The 22,513-nt window shown below is 39.2% G+C and overlaps 1 protein-coding gene across 6 annotated transcripts in view; it reads left to right on the forward strand.

Moving 5' to 3' along the window:
* Positions 1 to 22,513, forward strand: part of LOC127369174 (phospholipid phosphatase-related protein type 5-like) — a 131,249-nt gene that overhangs the window by 15,622 nt on the left and 93,114 nt on the right. For 3 of the 6 annotated variants that reach the window (XM_051410274.1, XM_051410275.1, XM_051410273.1), the window contains exon 3: positions 18,455 to 18,643. The exons of 1 other annotated variant lie outside the window; for it this stretch is intronic. In XM_051410274.1, the coding sequence (XP_051266234.1) occupies positions 18,455 to 18,643 (189 nt within the window). Of the gene's footprint in view, positions 1 to 18,132; positions 18,644 to 22,513 lie in introns of those variants that run through there. 2 more of the 6 variants (XM_051410279.1, XM_051410276.1) reach the window with 2 other exon arrangements.

A 22,513-nucleotide genomic window follows, 5' to 3' on the forward strand; every position in this document is an offset into this window, starting at 1 on the left:
GAGACACAACGTCCATCTTTTATAAGTTGATTATGACAATGAAATTGAAAATGTTTGACTGTTGCACCAGTGTTAATTTTTCCAATGGAAAAAAGGTTTGTTGACAACTTTTTTTCCACAACAAAAACATAGACTGACTTAAATAAATTAATCTACAATCCACTGAGAATTAGACCAGCTATGAAGACATGCAAGCAGCATGCCGACATTTATAAAAAAGGTCAATCTGTGGATGATTTCGCCTCTGGGAGCAACAGCCAATGTTTCGGGGGTTCTGGTGTAGCCAGTGGATATCCAGAAAACAGATAACTGGGCCAAGGCTTCCTCTGCAGTCTGATTAGCAACTTTATTTTCGAGAATTGCGGGAAAGACACCTTTTGGCTAATCCCTGTAAACAGATATCTGCATATGAATACATAAACTTTTAAAAAGTAAACAATTGGCCAGGTTGGACAAAAATGCGTCAATATCAATTTTTTTTGTCCCATGACTGCGCACAAATGCCCCAAAATCAGAAGTTGATACTCAGGACACTATATTCAAATAGAGCAGGTGTAGACTTAATTGTTAAAACAACTTAATATACATTTTGAGACCCAAGATTTTATCTTTACCTTGATCTTATTTTATTAAAGCTTAAAGATTGGAGTTTTGAAAAAAAAAAAAACTGAAAATATATATAAATATATATATTAATGACTTAAAATTTTAAAATTTTCTGGAGACTGCTGCCTTAAATTATTATACATTCATATGCAGATATCTGTTTACAGGCATTATACAAAGGTGAGCTGACACCAAACACCAAGGCAAATGCTTATATATGAAAAGTCAACAATGAAAATGTCTTTGATTCTGATTCTGTCATGTGAGTGACTAAACATGACCCTTGCATGTCTATTTTCAGAGCAACGTCAAATACCCAGCATTCATTAAAACACTAACACCTGGCCTCTGCTGCCTTATCTGCATAGATGTCCCATCTGGTTGCATCTCTCCCCCCACCTGTGTGCCATGTGCTCTGTGTTGGGCATGAAAATACCAAATCTATTGGTAAACTGCATTTCAGTGTCAGGAAAATACCAACATAGTGTAGTGCTGCCTGTGCCAGTTTTTGCACAGCATAGAAATAAAGGCCTGACATGAAACATGAAAACACTAATGCTAAAGCTTCATGTTAGAGATGACAGATTTTCATGATGTAGATGTAGGATAAAGTAAGCAAAATGTCCAAAACAAGCCAGTGGAACAGATTGTTTCTTGAGTGCAAAAGCTAGTGCATCTGAGATAGTGTGAGGAGGTAAACAGCTTGGCAGGCCTAGGAAGCATGAAGGCTTTATTGGGATGTATCATTAATTGAAACACTAACAACCCTAGAGAGAGTCTTGATCCACTTTGCAATTATCTGCCCACCCGTCGCCGGGAAGGAGGCTCCTTCAGAGAAAGACTTGGTAACTCACCAGTATTAATATGGAGGTGCATGAGCAGCAGCACATTTGGCCTGGTGAGAGAGAGAGAGAGAGAGAGAGAGAGAGAGAGAGAGAGAGAGAGAGAGAGAGAGAGATTGATTTTAGTTAACACAAACTGATTAATTCATTGTAATTAATTACTTATTGACTGAGATTGATTGATTGTGATTGAATCAATCATAGTTACATTATTCCCAACAGTATAGATTATAATTAATTTATTGTAAATATTGTTTTCCTTTATTGTTATTATTATTATTATTATTTTTTATTCCAAACGCTTGCTTTGACAATATGTACAGTGTTACGTCATGCCAATAAAGCCATTTGAATTGAGAGAGAATTAGCAATGGCAGTCAAGCAGGACCATGGCAGGAGGCTCCAGCAGGATCCATGAGAACCTGCGAGACGAGAAAACACAAGAACTCCGGGGAAGAAGTGAAGTTAGTAACATGCATTAATGGGACATGAATGTGTGCAGAAAGAGAGAGAGAGAGAGAGAGAGAGAGAGGAAGAGAGGAGCATAGTGCATCATGGGAAGTCCCCCGAGTCTAGGCCTATAGCAGCATAACTAAGGGATGGTTCAGGACTCACCTGATCCAGCCCTAACTATAAGCTTTATCAAAGAGGAATGTCTTAAGCCTACTCTTGAACGTGGTGAGGGTGTCTGCCTCCCGAACCACAACTGGAAGCTGGTTCCACAGGAGAGGAGCTTGGTAACTGAAGGCTCTGGCTCCTGTTCTACTTTTTGAGACTAATTCACTATATCACAATTCCAGTAAGTCAGAAGTTCAGATGAACTAGTTCTACTGTGCCTTTAACGGATTGGAAAATTTCAGAACATAATGTTATGGTTTTAGAAGCTTGTGATAGACTAATTGACATCAACTCTAGGTGCACCTTTGGATGTATTCCTGTAAATGGTTTCATTTTACAAGTTTTGAGGGGGGGGGATGTCTCTGGACCTGAAAAATGAATTACATTTGCACAGTTTTGATAATCAGGCATTAAATGTTTGTATCCTGGAAGATAGGCTTGATCACACACAGATATATGCACCTTATGAGTTTGAGGCCTATATCTTTTTTAGATTTTAATTATAAATGTGTTTTATTGATCAATTCACCAGTGTTCACATTCTATCTATCTATCTATCTATCTATCTATCTATCTATCTATCTATCTATCTATCTATCTATCTATCTATCTATCTATCTATCTATCTATCTATCTATCTATCTATCTATCTATCTAGCCTCAAACTTGAATTCAAAAACACGTTGTATATTATATACATATATACGTACATAGGTGTCATATACAGATTTTTATACAATACATTCATTTATAATACATAATTTAATATAGCTACTTAATATCGTATATATTTTATATTTCTCTCTCTCACTATAACTCTCTCTACCAATATACACACTCCTGTTTTGTGTTTATAATGTGCAGACATGAAACATTTTGTAAATAATGTCAATGTGGTGCACCGTCACTGATAATAATTTTTTTGTGTCATTGTGCACCAAAGGTTTGTTTTAATATCCTATGGTCCCAACAAGGATTTGGTCAAGTAGTCTAGTCTATCACTGTCTTAGACTCGCTATAATGACTCGTCTTCTATTGCACGGCTGTCTGTTTTTATTTAATTTAGGTGTCAGCTGTGCTGTTCGCTGTTACTGACTGTTTTAAAGCTGCTTTCACTTCTTTAATTCGCCAAATAGCATTACTGTGAAGGGAAGGCCCGTTTTGATGGTAAATGGTAAATGGACCTGTACTTGTATAGTGTCTTTCTAGTCTTCCGACTCAAAGCGCTTTTACACTACATGCCACATTCACCCTTTCACACACATTCACTCAGTGATGGCAAAGCCCATTGAACAGAATCTAACTCATTTGTACACATTCACGCACGGCACGGGAGCAATTTGGGGTTCAGTATCTTGCTCAAGGATACTTCGACATGTGGCACCAGGAGCCGGGGATCGAATCCACAACCGATTAGGGAACGACCCGCTCTGCCTCTGTGCCACAGCCGTGATCATCTTACACTGAGGCACGGCACTGACTTGTAACACTGCTGCATTAGAAAATAGCAATTTTCCAAAATGTTATATGTGCTTGCCTGTTTAGGGGTTAAGATCTACCTTCAAGCTCAGAAACCTCAGAAAAGAACATTCTGGATCTCCACAAGTCGGGTTCATCCTCAGGAGCAATGAATGAACCAAGTTCATCTGTACAAACAATAGTACACAAGTAAAGACCATGGGACCAAGCAGTTGTCAAACCGCTCAGGAAGGAGATGTGGTCACCTACTTTATGCCATAATTATAAAATGTCACACTTTGCTAACTGCTAGCTGTAATTATGGTGTGTATAGAACTCCAGTTGCACTCTTGACTCTCTGGTGACAACAGGGGATAAATGCTTGACAGCAGTCTAATACAGTATAAATGGGGTCAAATGTAAGTTGAATTCCTGTGTACTAGAGCGTGTCATATGCTTATTAGTCCATCTCAGTGCTTTCTGACTTCACTGCTCTGTCTCTCTCCCATCCCAAAGCCTTTCAGTTCCTACTGAAGACAAATCTTTAATACGTTTCACAGATAAATAGTTTAATTTTTTTTAATCATGTCCTAAAACAGCTGGACACTGTAGTTTTTAGCAAACATTATTCCAACAGGAAAAAACAGTGCATTTGTTGGGAACTATTTTCAGTGGCGGAATAACATTTGTCTGTGACTTAATTGCCATTTCATTTACTTAAATTATGAGTCTGGTATTGCATTCAAGTTAGCCATTTTACATTCTAGAAGATTTTATTTTTTGTTTTGTCAATAATGAGTGTCTGTCCAATCGACATCTTTTGGAAGCTGTTATGGGGTCGGCTAACTTTCACATAGATTGAATAAATATTCAGCCTGAAGAGATGTCAGTAGGCTTATTTACATCAACCTTTACAGTTGCATTCAACTCAGTCACACCAGTTTCCATCAAGCTTTATGGCACAGAGAAGATATATTAGGCTTTTGCCACACACACAATACCTGTTAATATATTCATGTTTTTATGCACAAGTTTGAAGAAAAATATAGACTACCACCAAACACATAATTTGATGACTGTCATTATCAGCTGTCCATGTACTATAATTCTTATGTAAAGTATGTCAGTGGAGAGATTTATTAATTTAGGGAGTACTGCAGTCCTGGAATTAGTAGTATTATTCCTAGTAGCTACACCGACCATGAAACAAATAAAAGTGTTGGCCATACGGTCCATCAGTCGACGGATTTTCATTAAGCACCTTTAATACTGCCTCTGTATGACCTACATAAACAAAGAGGGCCATCAGCAGCAGGATTGGATATTTCTATATACTTATTCTTAATTTATCCCATCAGGTTGAATTTCCCATTGAAATCAATTAAATGTATAAACACTACCACTTTTGTCCACAGGGGCCACTGGAATCAACACAAAATTAAAATGTCATTATTTTTTTAAAAGCGTATTTGTATCTTTTACCTTTTTTATTAAATAAAAGTTCTCTGAATAGTTTTCTTACTCTTGTGATCAGAAACATCGCTCGGAAGCTCAATTCTGTAAATAGTTTTCCAATAAATATAGCAACCTCTGATCAACCCATGTCAATTTTAGGCCTACATGAACAACTTACGGTTAGCTCCGCCCACTTCTGGTTTAAGCCCCATTCATGTCCAATTTAAGCCCCACCCATTCCAAGGGTAACCCTAACCTGATGTTAGCATTTAGCTAACCACTAAACGCCGCTGTGCTTAAGTACATCCTCACAGAGCTGCTAGCCTGGCTGCAGCCTTGCTTTATTTTTCAAAGTTAGCATTGTGAATTATGAATTTCTTCTAAAATTGAGTGTCACAAGAGATTACCCTCCATTTAAAATGCAGACCATGATAAAACCAAGCACTGTAGCAGCAGAAACTTAAACATGTGATATTCTCTGTGCTCTTTGGTGTGAGCTGGTGAATTCCCATATATGTAAAGAACACAGAGCCGCACTGGCTGCCTCTCTACGGAGCTGCCCTAGCCTTCAATCTCCCCCTTCCTCTCATGCCTGCCACAATTATTTTCATTCAAGAGCATGGGCCTGCAGGAACCGCCTTCACATCAGCGGGTCGCGAGAAAGACACTGCATGAATTTCTTATGAAGTGTGACATGCCAGATAAGCCTGGGCTGCTTGAAGCATGCTACTTTGAAGTTTTCTTCTCTGCCGCTTTGCCTTTTAATAAGAGCTGTTTATTCACACGTGATGATGAAATCAAGTCTTGTGTGCTACACTTGACTCGCCCACAGAAAGCACAAAGCCACATATTTTGGCCCATATTTGTGATAATCAACACTTAAGCAAATGCCAGTCATGTGCCTCTTGTAGCCGTTGCTTGATTCTGCGTAAAAAAGTCTCTTTGTGTGGACTGAGAGAGAGATTGATATGCATTTCAAAGTGATGTGTGTGCCTGTTAGCTAAGGTATTTTTGCATGCCTAGTTCTTTGATGTATTGACTGTATCTGGGTCGCACTGCAGCCTTTGGCATAATGATGTAATAAAACACAATGTAAGCATTTCTCATATCTCAACCACAACACGCCTATTTATAGACTCTCAGTCAGTCAGAGTGATGTTGTCTTGGCACCGTATCAGTTCATTTTGGACGGTTTCAAGTCTTTTGAATATGTCACACAGAGAAACTGAGAGATTGAAGGCAGATTTCACTCGACAGCAAACAAAGGATTGTCCCATTATAGTCGTATGACTCTGTGAAAGAGCCAATTAATGTCTTAAAACTATGAATGACTTGTTTTCTCCTGATGCCAGTCCCCATACCTAAACTCAGCGTTTTGCATCAAACACTGATCCATACCTGCCAACCATCCCATTTTTCCTGGGTTTCTCTGTTCAAGGCCATCTCGCGTTATTTGCACAGTCCTCTCCACTTTTTTATGGATAATTGTCATACACAGAGACAGTCTACACACAATCCACACACTAGATACAATTCAACTCATCTGTCACCGCAACTTGGCAAAGCTCCACTACGGATGGGAATTATGTGATTTCATTGATACTGGTATTGTTATTGATTCAGGTCCCTTTCATTTTTTTTATTTAACCAGATAAGTCAGTTGAGAACCAATTCTCATTTACACTGATGACCTGGCCAAGAGGCAGCAACAGGAGGTAAATAGACTGTACTTATATACCGCCTTTAGTGCTTTTACACTACACACCACATTCATCCATTCACACAGTGATGACAAAGAGCATCGCAAACGTAATTCATACACATTCATACATGCACAGCATCAGGAGCAATTTGGAGCTCAGTATCATGCTCAAGGACACTTTGTCATGCAGCGGGAGATGCCGGGGATCGAACCGCCAATTTTCTGATCCGTGGATGACCCGCTCTACTTCCTGAGCCCAGGCAAGTTGATACGAGTAAAATATACCTACAGCTAATTCAGAAAAAACTAAACCATGTTAGACAGAGTAAAACTGTGTGTACTTTCAGGGACTTTCGCAACTTTTCCATTCACTGTTAGCAGCAGACTCAAAAGAGCGATGGCCAAATCACTGTGGCTCAGAGGAAGAGCGGGTCATCCACTAATCGAAAGGTTGTTGGTTTGATCCCCGGCTCCTCCCACCATGTGTCGAAGTATCCTTGAGCAAGGTACTGAACCCTGAACTGCTCCTGATGCTGTGCATCGGTGTGAATGTGTATGAATGAGTTAGTTTCTGTTCGATGGCCTGATGGGCTGATTTGCCATCACTGAGTGAATGTGTGTGAAAGAGTGAATGTGGCACGTAGTGTAAAAGCACTTTGAGTGGTCGGAAGACTAGAAAGGCAATACACAAATATAAGTCCATTTACCATTTACCAAAGGAAGTACAGACTTGTCCAAAATTGCAAATTGGTGTTACTGTTGGAGATATTGAGGAGTGAGCAGAGATATGGAGGGGTTTTCCCAATGTCAGTTTTGGTTATCTATTATCTTCTCTTATCTGTTTCAGTTATCAGTTATGGTGTGGAGTGATGGCCAGTTGACTAGAGAGTAGAGGTTACAGTGATAAGTGCTGAAAGGGGCACCTGTTACAAAGCAGATGGCAGTATAGCAGATGATGTCCAGTTTAGTGACTTTTGGAGGCAAACCCTAATTGATTCCTAATCAACTTTCCGTGTCCTTGTTGAAAGTTTCCAGCAGCGTAGTCATACGAGTTTGACATCATTGTTTTATTTGATTTGATTCAACTTTATTGTCATTGTCATTGTAATTACAGGTACAAAGAAAAAGTAACAATAACATTATAGATATATGAATGAATATACTGGCCAGAGTTTAGCAGGCTGACAGCTGATGGAAAAAAGCTGTTCTTGAGCCTGCTTGTTCGGGAACAGAGAGACCTGTAGTGTCTCCCAGAGGGCAGGAGGGCAAACAATGCTACAATGTTACAATGCGCAACCGTCAGCAAAGGCTGGCATTCTAGTGGATCAGACAATTTAGAACCGATTCTTGATTCCCGTCCCTAACCTCAATCCAATTCAAGGGGCCTCTCAGCGTTTCCAGACGGCACCCTTTTACATCTGTATTAGACATTAAAATAACTGAGGTTAGGTTCAGTAAAAGATTATGATTTGGGTGAACCACGTGATGTAATTGATGCCACAAGTCACATAAAGCACAATAATAATAATTTTATGTTTATAGAAATGGCCATTAATGAATATTTGGTATTTATGTTAAATTATATGTTTAAATTGAGATTAACTTGTTTAGTTTTCTAGAGCAACTTTCTGCTCAGTGAGAAAATAAGCAGCTGAGATGTTGGATGGAGTGTGTTTGCTTTTATGATTCAGTTGTTTAGTAAATATAACAGTCAGACTCGACAACAACATTGTTAGTGCGTAAGCAGAAGCTTCCAACCAGGTAAACAATCCCCAGCCGACACTGGTGCATAAACACAGCAGGCAAGGTCTTGTATTCCAGCGAAATGTACGAAGTTTGTCAGGTTGCTAAATTTGTAAGCTACTGATCGACTGACTTGACTGTTGAGGAGAGATGGGGAAAGGACAGACTGGCTTCACTTAAAGCTATAAACACTATGTTCTGTATGTAGTTGATTTTTGTACTTACCTTATCCCAAAATGTTCACACTCACTGGTTGCCTGTCATTGGCGTCATATCCCCTTTGTGCATGCGTCAGCGTTGTGGTTGTCTGTCAAATGTCATACATTGACTTTTTATCCAGTTTGAAGCCACATTTTTACCATCCACTGTAGCCCAACAGTATGCGAAAATCATCGATTTTTAAGATGGAACTGCTTTATTCAATGTTTTTAGCGGTTTTAATCAGCGGGTTCGTTTGTTTTGGAGAGGAGGAATCCTAAAGGGCGGCTGTGGCTCAGAGGCAAAGTGGGTCCTTCCTTAATCGGAAGGTTGTGGGTTCGATCCCTGGCTCCTGGTGCCACATGTCGAAGTATCGTTGAGCAAGATATTGAACCCCAATTTGCTCCCAATGCTTATTACCATGGTACCCAGGATGCAACATGCATCGGTGTTTGAGTGTGTATGAATGTTAGTTTCTGTTGGATGGACTTCATTGAGTGAATGTGTGTGAAAGGGTGAATGTGGCACGTAGTGTAAAAGCGCTTTGAGTGGTCGGAAGACTAGAAAGGCGCTATACAAGTACAGGTCCATTTAACCAGGAGAAGCTGACTGCAATGGCGGCAACAACTCCCATGATCCCACGCTACTTCACAACATCATGATTCGATGTGAGAGAACCCCTAGTGGCAGAAATGACATGTTGTATGTTTAAAAGATAATTTCGGCTCATTACAGCTTTAGTTTTATTAGCACAGTTTTGTTTATGATTTCTGTCAGTAAAGATAACAGCATACTCACTAAGTAAGTTACTAGCTGATATCTGGGAACACAGTGACATCACTAGAAAAGATATCCAATGGTTGAAGAAACACAAGCAGTCAGATAATCAGATAGGGTGGAACAGTCTGTTCCATATATCCTACCTGTCAGACTTTGTTGGAGCGATGTTGTCTTTGTTCCCAAAGCTTAGCTTTCTAAAACTATAAATAGATGAACCAAAGTTAAAACCTATATGTCTCATTTTCTCACCTCCTTAGCGTATACCCAGTGAAGACTTTTTGGTGATCTTGCAGGGATAAGTGGCTCGATGTTAACACTCTGACAGGCCAATATCATCACTTGCCCTGGTGCTACTGTGAGATGATACCGTTGTTAAACTTTACCTGGGTACCATGGTAATATTTCTTATGCTTGATGCTTAAAAATTTTACATTTATCACACCCATGACGAAGGTTTATTGATTAAAACAGGAAAAAGCATTCAAGGCCTATATTCCACAGAAAATGAACAGCTCTTTGTTTATAGTGTACACAGGCTTTGAAGCAAACCACCTCAGGTTTCCTTCTGTTGTATTAGTGATCAAAATTGTGCTTTGGTCTCGCTTTATCTAACTTTTAAGTCTGAAAGGTGTTTGATTGTGCTTTCATAAGCTCTACAAGTATGTGTGTGTCAGGCTGAGTCTTTTCATGCTTTAATGATGCTTCTGCAGTGGGACACCTGTATTCACCAGACAACAGAGCTCATTAGTCGCTCCTCAGGGAGGAGGGCAAACACTCCCCTGCTCCCTCTAAGAGGAAGTTGACAAAGCTGTCAGCTCTGATGTCATATTTACTGTGGAATTTTTTGTGTCATCCCAGATAGTTTTACTTTATGTGAGGATTATGCTCAATGTTGAACAATAAAGGTGCTTTCCATTGTTAGTATGTCTGTGAAGTGAAGCCAACCTCGAAGTAAACCTGCATTAATTCTAATGGCCAGCAGGGGGCAGCTCTATGGGTTGCAGAAGTCAGATCGTATTGAGTCTTAGGGAGAGTTTAGCCTACTTCTCACCTGATTTATGAGCTCAGTAAAGAGTTTCCTAATGAGTTTATGGCATCTCTAGTTTCAGTCTTCTTCCATACAGCATGATGTTCATTTAGTAAATTATGGTTCCAAAAATAGACAAAGTCAAACTGGGCACTGCTGATCAAATATGAATTAAGATTATGTTACTATGTTGACAATTTCTCATTTATCATCTTTTCAGAAACATATTTTAGTGTACTGTTTATCTGGAATACGAGAACGTGTCTGACCAGGCTAGCCGCCATTGTTTCCTGCTACAGCGTGTCAAAACTGCGCAGCCAATCAGAGCAGCTCACCTCACAGTACATAACTGACACTGGCTCCAACAAACCAACATGGTGACAACTATAATGCTTCAAAACAGTACTCTACAAACCAATGGGTGACGTCACAATAGACTCACACTACACTTTCAGACAGTGAGTGGTTGCTAGCAGTGCTTAACTTTTCCACAACATTTGGCATCTCAAACAGATGCACAAGATACCTTTTAGCATCTGTATGAGATATAAAACATGAGAAATGTAACCCATCTGTGTCAGGAGAGTAGTGTGAGAGTAACAAACAAACACAGGACTTTTACCCCACCTGTGCAAAACCAAAAGTCAACGTTGACTTATTTATAGTTTTAAAGGTGAAGAAAGATAGTTCATTGTTGATTCTTGTTTCCAGTTCGTCAATTACCAAAGCTTTGGGTTGGTGGCTCGAAGAGAGTTGATTGTTGAGTCTCAGTTCCAGGTGGTCAAATACCAACCCTTTGTTAAGCAAAAATGTCAGTCATTGACCACTCACGAGCACTCTGAGACACTTTGTTTGTTTCCCATTTAACATAACCCAAAGCATCGGTATTTGATGACCGGGGAATGAAACTCAACTATCATTCTCCAGAATGACCCCACCTTTAAGTTACATAATATAACCTACATGACTTAACGGCTGTGACTTTGTGGCACCATAGCAACGTGACTGCATCACGTAACATACATATTTGAACCCAAATTGGGATGTTTTCCTAAATTTAACCAAGTGCTTCTGTTGCCAAAACCTAACCAAACTGCAACTGTTTCATAATGTTAACCACGTGTTAAAAAGGCATCTCATGGAGATGCTAAAGGGGCGTGACAAAGCAGATATTAGAATGTGTTGTTTTGCTAAACAGTATCATAAATGTTTTTGTCTCAGACTCGATAATCAAACTTTGAGCTGGTGTAGCTCCAATGCCATTTCTCATAGTTGATCTGTCTGTTCTCTGCTGGTAAGGAGGTGTGTAAGTGAACTCAGCTGCTATACCGTTTCCTTCCCTGCAGTTTCTGTTGTTGCCATGGTCACACAGTGAAACGTAGCAGCAAGTTGAAAAAGTTCAAGTCCCCCTTATAAAATTAGATAGCAGTGGCAAATACGAACACATTCATGAGAGTAACAGCTGACCTCCCTTTATTGACAATAATCCTCTCATTACCTGAAATAAATATTCTTGGAACCTGGTAAAGGGTCAGTTCAGCCATATTACAAAAATATTTTCTGACTTTCCTGTAGGGGTATCTTTACATGCAGATAGTTTTGGTTTAATCTGTCTATGTTCTGAAATGTTTATCTCTCTCTTGCCTCCAGCCCAGTACAATGGAGGCAAATGTAAATTCCTATATTCACATTATATAATTTTTTCCTTTCTAAAACCTCCATTTAAATTTGGTTCTTGCTTGGAACAGTGATTTATTTTGGATTTTTAACTTTTACTAAACCAGGCAAGACTATTGATACCAATGAAAACAACCAATCAGAGCTGAGAAACATAGTTGATTTTTGAGTCTCATTCCCAGGGCATCAAATACATGTTTTTTTGCTTTTTTTTCAGGCCCAGTGCATTCTTGAAAATACCATTAGGAGCACTAGGAGGAGCCATAGGAACCTGCTTTTTTCCACAGATGATCTGTTTACTTTATTTACTAAAGTTTCAGCAAATATAACGAAGAAATATCTTTAGTACCCACTCCCACTGCTGCTGCTTTAATCTGCTGCTTAAAAAAAAAGAGAAAGCAAACAAAACCATCACCACTGACCTTCAAAAACCCAGCCACAATATATAAAGTCACTATAACTATATCTGTTGCTTTCTCTGTGGTTGTCAACATTCTAACATTCAGTCAGGTATGGATAAATCATATGGGAGTCTAATGGGATAGCAAGACACATAAGGTTGTCACAGGCACTTGAAAGTAACATATTTGCTTGTTTGCTCATGTTCAGTGGAAAACGTAAAGCCATTCTGACACTGTGTGTGTGTGTGTGTGTGTGTGTGTGTGTGTGTGTGTGTGTGTGTGTGTGTGTGTGTGTGAGAGGAGAGAGTGAGATGCAGTCTGGCTCAGTCAGTGGCTCAGCAGTAGAGCAGTGACTGTGGGACTCTTCATAGGCTGAGTGGAACAGTGACAGATGGACCTGTAGGTCTACAGAGATCTGGACTGTGTTCACACACTCACCACTGCTTACATCAACTGCCCTCTGATTGGCTGGATTTAGAGCCTCCTTTCCTTGTGTTTGTGTATGTAACAGAAAGCACACACGTATATGTGTAAAAATGAGTGCATCTGTTAATGCAAACAGTGTTTTTATGTCCAAATATGTTGTGTTTTTAACCTGTAGCACTTTGAGATCTTTTGATGAAAAGCGCATTATAAATAAAATGTATTATTATTATTTTGGTTATGATTACCATTGTTATCGCTCTTACCATAAAAAAGTATATGTGAATTTATCATATCGTTTTTACATATAATATCTCACAATTGAAAACATAAATGTCATGTGTGGTCAGTGTTCCCACATGCACAACCTTTGAGTTTTTTTTTTTTTTTGAATGGAAGTTTGCAGTCATACAAATGACAAATTTGCCCCAAATGTCCTGGAAACAATAAGCTGCCCTGGCAGCGTGTTAAATATGCGGTGAGATTACCATCAGCCTGATGTATGAAGTGTCACAGGTGTCACAGGCTGCAAATGTCTCTTTGGCCGGGGTCCCTGAAACCACTGCAGCTGAACTTTATTACCTTGGATGATAACTGCTGTAAATACCTGTAGAACTGAAGACATTCCCATCAGTGTCACTGTTAATCAGCAAATGTTGGAACACACTAAAGGTGAAAATGGTAAACATGGTAAACATTATTCCCACATCATTAGCATGTTAATATTAGCATTTAGTCGAGTTACCTAAGTTAGGTCCAAGTGTTAACCTATCCTGATGTCACTCATTGGTTTGTGGAGTACTGTCTTAAGCCCCGAGCAATAGCAGGAAACAATAGTGGCTCACCTGGTCATACGTTCTTGTATTGCATATGGGTTTGTGGAGTACTGTTTTGAAGCATTATGGTTGTCTCCATGTTGGTTATTTGGAGCCAGCGTCAGTGACGTACCATGAGCTGCTCTGATTGGCTGGACAGTTTTGACTCGCTGTAGCAGGAAACAGCGGCTTGTTTATCTGCAATATGTTCACGTATTGCAGTATCTGTGCAGCTTTCTTTTTTCTTTGTGCATATCTATTTATCCAGCAGCAAGCAGGGTTTAAGGTCAGAACTCTATAAAAATGTAGCGACCATGTTACATTACAGTCTCTCCTCAGCTCTCTGTTACGGGCTGTAGGAAGGGCTATGTGTCTGTTTGGGCTGAGCTACCGTAATTTCCGGACTATAAGCCGTTACTTTTTCCACAGGCTTTGAACCCTGCGGCTTAAACAATGATGCGGCTAATCTATAGATTTTTATGGGCTAACGTCCTCCAGGGGGCGCTCTAGCAGGAAGCGCAAGAGCGAGACAGACAGGTGGAAGACATAATGCGCCGACGCCAGTTTGATTGTGTTTTGAATTCATTCAATTAATTCAGTCATTTTGTGCATCATGCACACACCCTCATCATGGAAAACACAAGAAGAAATGCACATGATGCAGCTTTTAAGTTAAAGGCAATCGATCTGGCTGTCGAAGAAGAGCTGCTGCTCGTGAGCTTGGCATCAATGAATCGATGGTGAGACGTTGGAGACGGCAGCATTTATTTAATTAAAAATTTAAAAAATCTTTCTGTGTGAATATCTCATGTTACAACGTGGACACCTGCGGCTTATAGACAAGTGCGGCCTATATATGTACAATTTTTTTTTCTTTTTAAATTTAGTTGGTGCTGCTTATATTCAGGTGCGCTCAATTGTCCGGAAATTACGGTACACCCATGCAAGCACAGCGGACAAGATGTAACTTCTAAAAACTAAAACTTTCTAAAACGAAATTAAACTTCCACATATTAAATGAGACTCCTATGATCTGTGGTGCTCCTTTGGTGATATAGTTGACTCTGATATTGTCTAAATAACAAACTCAGGGAATTCATGTCAAAATGCAAACCTGGAAAAACTCATTTTAGGTTTTATTTCTAGCAGGGTCAACTACTGCAATGCTCTTTAGAAAGGGCTCCCAAAAAAAACATCAAAAAGCTTCAGTTCATTAAAAAGTGCAACTCCCACATTTGTAACAGCCACCACTGTATGTAATAATCTACATGAATGTTACAAAATGCGGCAGATTGTTACAGAATACTAGTGTTATTACATAATGAAAGAACAATTTAGTACATTTTATCCAGTCATTACATAATGTGCTGTTACAAGCCCTGATGTTTGGAAATAAAAGTAAGAGGACATATCTCTGATTCGTCTGAAAAATAGATTGCTCACTGTTTCCCAAACGTTTTTTCTGGGGACCCACTTTTTAAAAATGACCCAGTTCACAGTGAGAAGAGGAAATTTGGGCATAAATAAATGTTCCTGACCATTTTAACTGCTATTTCTACACCACTTCATATTTTCAGGAAAGCAGCCATTTTTAAGAAATATATATTTGATGGATGACAAGTTCATCATCAGTAAAACAAAAAACATTTTAAATACTTTATAAATGAAATAAAATTAAGGCATTGAGTTTTTTCTCTCAGTAAAACCAACAGAATGTGCGCTCACTTACAAAATATATGCATAAGACTCTCATTTTTTACCTCATCAGTAAAGCAATGTACATATTTTAAATGCAGTTGGCTTTCATTGTCCTGACAGTAGCGGTAATTTGGAGAGCCCATCGCCTTCTTACAGAATGTATGATCACTTTATAAACAAGACCACTTAAATGCATTTAGCAGGGGTAAAGAATCTCGTTTCTCTGCTTTATAAATGAGAAAATAATAACTGCATTTAGCAGAAATTGGGCAAATTTATTTGTGACACATATAAAATCTTGTGGGTCGCAATCCGGTCTCAAGGAATCAGTGTCATATTTCAATCTCGATCTAAAGTTTTCCTCTTGCCCACCCCTAGCCTAAGTACAGCCTCACAGAGCTGCTAGCATGGCTGCAGACTCTCAGCGTCCTTTAAAATTCTTGTATCCTTTCTCAGTTATTTCAGTAATGATCATATTAAAACTGCAATAATTCACTGATTTGTATAAATAAATATATTCCTTATCAAACTGTTCTATTTGTCCTGGTTCCTCTTGAATGCTTCCCAAAACCACATAAAGGAACAGATCGTTCCCTAAATCATTAAAAACATCCTGGAAAGTGATAACAGCGGATATATAATGTATGCATACTGCAATTAACCACTCTCTGGTGGTATTATTGTGTAGGAAAAATGCATCATTAGATATCTCTCTGGTGTGTTTGAGCATGAAGCCAGCAGAATATAGATTTGGCCTAGTTAGTATTAAAATGGGGAGTGATGACAGAGTGACACAGTAATGGCAGCCATTACTCAGAGCTGTCAGCGTGTACCCACCTGACTCCACACAACCCCCTGCATCTCCATCTCCATCTCTGTCTGCCTATCTGCCTCCATCCGTCCCTCTGTCTGCTCTGACAGCCTTCACTTATGGATTTCAGTGTGTCAGTGCTCCAGATAAATGTGTTTCCGGCATCAGAGAAAGACACAGAGAGAGTGTGGGGTATGAAATAAGATGAGGTTTTAGTGGGGAAATGGGGTCGCTGCAGCAATAGGAGGAAGATAAATGAAAAAAAAAGGAAATATAAATAACTACAGAGCCAGCAGTGGGTATTTAACATACCACGAGCATGGCAGGAAGTGGAAATGTATAAAGAGTTATCACTGAATTATGAAAGAACACACAGACAAAAAAGTAGCTTTTGAAAGTGTGGCTAAAAGTGAACATAGAAATGGAGTGTATGTGGTATTGAATGAGGGTGGAACTATAAATTGCAGGTGCAGTGTGCAAGGATCTCTCGTTGTGCTTGTTTGAAACTCTCTAGGCCTTCTACAGTATTGCATTCAGAATGATTGATTCAGTATAAGTGGCTTTTCATATAGATAATGTAGCAATAAACTGGGGTTGGCAATTGACATCTCAACCTGGGAGTTGCCAAAGCTCACAAGGCCTTCTTGATTTACCTTAAAAATATACACAATAGGCCTATATCCCCACATTTTGTTCATTTCTGTGAAGAAAATGAAATGGAATTGTTATACTTAAAGTTTAGATCATTATTTAAGAACTGAACTTCAAAGACATGAACCCAAGCTTATATATATATATATATATATATATATATATATATATATTCACAGAGCCTTCACTCTGATCAAAATTAGAAAAGTTCAAAAAACCAAAGAGATAATAGATCAGTGAGAAGAAAACACTGAATTTCTCAAAAATGTCAAAAAAATAAATAAATACATATTAGATTAGAATTGTATAAAACGTTCCTAAAATATAATCTCTGATTGATTGATTGATGTTCACAGGAAATATATCTGCTCAAAACTCCAAATTGCTGGTTTTACTCAAACTTCGTGCAGTTATTGTATTCACAAGTTGATGTTTTTGCCATATCGTGCAGCCCTATATACTACAAACTTTTACACATTTTGGCTCTTTAATACAATATTCAAATGTCCCTTAACAGATTTTACCTGCTGTTGGCCTCTTCATTCACTTCCCATGTAAGTGACAGGGAGAAAATCCACAGCCCTCACTCCATGCAAAACTGTGTTTCAGGATTTATCCCCAGCTAATATGAGGCTTTAGCAGTTGATCAAATTAAGTGAATATATTCTAAAGTTATTCTTTTTAGCACAGAGTCCCCATCTATGTGTGGAGGGACAGTGGTTCAAAAAGAGGATACCCACTTGATTTATACACATATTGACTGCAGCTACATGTTGGCATGTGTTTTTGCATGGAGCGAGGAGATGATATTAGCAACAGTACTGTATGCAACTCTCTCTGATGAAATATGGGCTGAATGTGGAGCCTCTGCCAGTGGTCGAGACACATATGACGTCTATTAGCTCTCTCCCTCTCATTCTTTCTCTTTCATCCTTTAATTCGCCCCTTCTGTTTCTCTCCTGACTTGGTTAAACATGGCAATGCATGCCATGGTTCTGTGTCCCTGTTTACACACACACAGGGAAGGAGCTGTCAAACCTCCTATTTGCTCACATGTACATCTAATCTCTCTCTCTCTCTCTCTCTCTCTCTCTCTCTCTCTCTCTCTCTCTCTCTTCTCACTCACACACACACACACACACACACTCACACACACGGAAAGGGTGGTTAGCCAAGCCTCCTCATCTCTTACACGCTTTACACATCCTCTCACACCCACTGCACCCCCCCCTCTCTCTCTCTCTCTCTCTCTCTCTCTCTCTCTCACTCACTCACACACACACACACACACACACACACACACACACACGCACAGTCTGTAGTCGCAGCAGCAGCGAGCAGAGGAAGCCAGGGCGGTCGAGCCTCCGCCACAATCAGAGAGCGGCTCATCGCGCAGCCCGAGCCGTCATGAGCCGGTCAGCGGGAGTCGGTGCCGCCGGGGGGGAGGAGGAGGCTGGGTAGGAGAGATAGAGAGAGAGAGAGAGAGAGAAAGGGCTTTGTTCTAATTAAATGTCTCTCGCTCTCCGTTTGCATCATGCTGTACTTCCAGCTGGTGATCATGGCCGGGACCGTCATGCTGGCCTACTACTTCGAGTACACCGACACCTTCAGCGTGCACGTGCAGGGCTTTTTCTGCTACGACACCACGTACACCAAGCCCTACCTGGGACCGGAGGACAGCAGCGCCGTCCCGCCCGTCCTGCTGTACGCCGTGGTGGCCGGGCTGCCCACGCTGCTGGTGAGTGCACTCTTCAACTTCAGCCGTCAGACCCGCGGGTTTGGGGGGGGCACTGTACATCACTCAAACATCCTTTCTGCTTCATCTCTGGACTGTTCTATAGCTGAGGATTGCTGTGGCATTCAAACATTAGCTGATTAATGATGAATTATTTGACCAGCCAGCCAGTATTCTCTGGCTGCAGAGTCCAATGTGAGGGTTTGCTGCTGTCACTGTAAACTGAAAACCTCTGGTTGGACATAAGACATTTGCAGGTCTCACATTGGGCTCTGGGAACGTTTGATGAGACCATTTAAATTCTTGACAGAATAAAGATAATGAGACTATTTGTTGGTCACTGCTGTAGATTAGTGTGCAGGAAAAAGCACATTGCTGCTGACTTTTCCTTGATCTTTGCTCCCCAGTAGAGCCTAATGCAGAAACTGACAAAAATGTCATATACCTCATATATCATATGCAGGCTTGGGGAGTAACAGATTACATGTAACTGAGTTATGTAATCGGGATACAAAAACAGGTAACTGTAATCATTGCAAAAAGAAGACATAATCAGATTAGTTTCATTTAGTAAAATGTGGATTATTAGCAGGATTCTGAGGACACAATTTAATGCTAAAGATCTTTCCATTTTTTTCCATTTCCATTTTCTTTTCAAAGGTTACATTGTTCTGTTGTCTTATAGAACACACCTGCATCAGTACTTCTTATTTACATTTCTTTTCTCTTGTTTTTTTTGTTTTTTACATAATTGTGGTTGAGGTAATCCAAAAGTAACTGAAAGTAATCAAGTTACTTCAATATTGTAATACTTGGATAGGTTACTGACTACATGTAATTAGTAATTGTATCAGATAACATTTTTAAAGTAACCCTCCAAACCCTGATCATATGTGAAATTTAACAGTTTAATCTGATTAATTATGAGCTATTATTTCACACTAAATATTATCCTGAGTAATTAATGGTATTGTTAAGATAGCATATTCTTATAGAGTACTGTTTACTTTTGTTTGATCTTTGCTCCCCAATAGAGCCTAATGCAGAAATGAATTTATATATTTAAAATGTGCCTATACCTCATGTATGAATCTGTTTAATCTGATTAATTATTATTAATAGTTACTGGTGAATTTGGCCTGCTCTTTCTTCAAATATGCAAATGATATAATGCCAGAAATGACAGGATCCAACCCAGAATGGCTTTCCTATGACTCAGGATCACACAGCACAGGATCAAATGTGATAGCCACCTGTTTGTCTGTACTCCATCTCCTCAAAATGCACAACTGTGAGACGACTAATGGCCAATCTGAGGAATAAATCATTTCAGCCTAAATATTATTTTGAATGATTCAACAGAGCCTAATGCAGAAAGGACAAAACCAAATTTAAATGTCATATACAGCATACCTTATGTGAAACATGCCTGTTTAATCTGATTAATTATGCCATTTCAGACTAAATAGTATATGTTATAGTAATCAATAATAATGTTTTGAGCATCTTCTTATAGATTACTGCTAACTTGTGTTTGGTCATTGTTTCAAGAATTGACCAAATTTAGAACTTTTTGTCTTACTTGCTGAAACTTTCACTATATCCTGACAGTAGTACATGAGACAGATAATCTGTGAAAAAAGCAGGTTCCTCTGGCTCCTCCTAGTGCCCAATGCAAACAGTCTTTCTATTTTTCTCAGCTCTGATTGGTTGTTTGTGTTCGGTTTTAGTGGATTCTTACATATCCCATTAGGAGCACCAGGAGAAGCCAGAGGAACCAGATTTTTTCACAGATTATCTGTCGCATGTACTACTGTCAGGATATAGAGAAAGTTTCAGCAAAATCACAAGTTATTTTTTATAAAGGTTACCTACTGCAGCTTTAATCTGATTAATTATTAGTTGTTATTTCAGACAAAATATAATCCTAGCCAATCAATTATATTGTTTTTTATTTCAATAAGATAGCATCTTACTTAAAAATGAAAGATTGCTACTGACTTTGGCCTCATCTTTGCTCCATGACACATCAGAAATTACAAGATCAAATTTAGTATGACATAGACAGACTGCTTTTCCATGACTCTGCACAGAAAAGAATGTGAAAGCCACCTGTTTATCTGTATTGACTCCATCTCCTCAAAATGCACTGCTGTGAAAAGACTTATGGTCAATACAAATAATTATTAGCTGTCATCTTTGAGGGAACGTTGTCCCGAGTAATCTTGTCAGGATACAGCCTACATGCAGATTACTGCTGACTTTGCTTTGATCTCTGCTTCATGATATCATGTCAAGAATGAAAACATCAAATTTCACATGGCATTTAGAGACTGTTGCCACTGCTCAGTAAACATGATCAAATGTGAAACCGACCTGTTTGCCTGCGCTGACTCCATTTCTTCAAAGTGGTGCCAAGAAAGATAAATATGATCAACCTGAAGAGTTGTTGGCTGCTGTGTCAGAGGGAATATTGATTCCTGTTAGGATGTTTTCTTTGTATTGTGGCATTATTTTAGCCACTTGGGGGCAGTGTAACAAACACAACGTTAATATGTTATCACCATTGACAGTATATAAGTAATGGACAGAGCTTCCACTCTGTGAAGTAAAGCCAACCTGGAAATGTTTTAAACACTCTTTCAAACTCTTTCTTATGGCCAGCAGGGGGCAGCTCCATAGGCTGCAAAAATAATTTGGAGTCTTATGTTGAAATGAGCCTGCTTCTGATTAGATTTTTTGGCTTGATAAACAGTTTTAGTAAATGATTGTCCGAGGGTACACTTTAGGGCTACCTTGTGATTGACTCTCAGTGAGTCCATCCAGCTCAACGCACCAAACGCAGATCAAACTGTCAAACTAGGCAGAGCTGATCAAATATGGGTCATGATTCTTCAAAACGGTACTCCACAAACTAATGGGTGACGTCACAATAGCTTCACACTTGGCTATCACTTTACGTTGATGTGGTGCATGTGTGGGAAAACAGTAACCTACACATGTAGAGCTGCAACTATAATTGATTCATCGTTTGACTAATTTTTAGCCAAAAAAATCTCACAATTCTCTGATTTCATCTTCTGTGAACATCTTCGGCTTTCTTTAGTCCTCTATGACAGTAAACTGGATATCTGAGTATCTTGAGTCATGGACAAACAAAGACATTTGAGGACAACTGCCTTGGACAATGATCAACATTTCTCACCATTTTCTGACATTTTATGGACCAGATGATCAATTAATGGAGAAAATGATCGACAGATGAGTGGACAATGAAAATAATTGTTAGTTGCAGCCCTATCCAGCAGACACAGACAAACATTAGCATTTATTTAGAGTCATGTTTGTGATGAGTTGACATCGTCACTCGATCCACTGGTAATATAAAAAATATATAATATCATTTTGCCAGGGCTTACTTCATGATATAATGCTCAAAATGACAAGATCACATTCAAAATGCTAAAGAGACTGACTTGTTGTGTCATAGCTGGGGCAAAAAGATCAACTGTGTATCTGTATCTCTTCAAAGTGGAGCAATCCAACAGGACTATTTTTTATTTGATCAGTCTGATGAGTTATTATTTACCAAGCTGTCACCTCAGGGAGTAAAGCTCTTGAATGCTCCCTGCAGTTTTTGCCTGATCTTTGTTTTTCATTATAATCACAAAATAACAGGATTAGATTTAACATGGACTGTGGAGACCTCCTTACCTCACCATAATAACTCCCCGGCTCCTGACTAAATGATGCTTATGTTATGTTTCACTGCTCTTTCATTAGCTCTGCCAATTACAAGCTGATTGCGGAATGATCTTATAAAATGCGACTGACAGGGGTGCAGTGCACCTTGAATGTTAAGTGCAGTGATTA

The sequence above is a fragment of the Dicentrarchus labrax genome, unplaced genomic scaffold (assembly GCF_905237075.1).
Source record: "Dicentrarchus labrax unplaced genomic scaffold, dlabrax2021, whole genome shotgun sequence".
Classification (NCBI taxonomy): Eukaryota; Metazoa; Chordata; class Actinopteri; family Moronidae; genus Dicentrarchus; species Dicentrarchus labrax.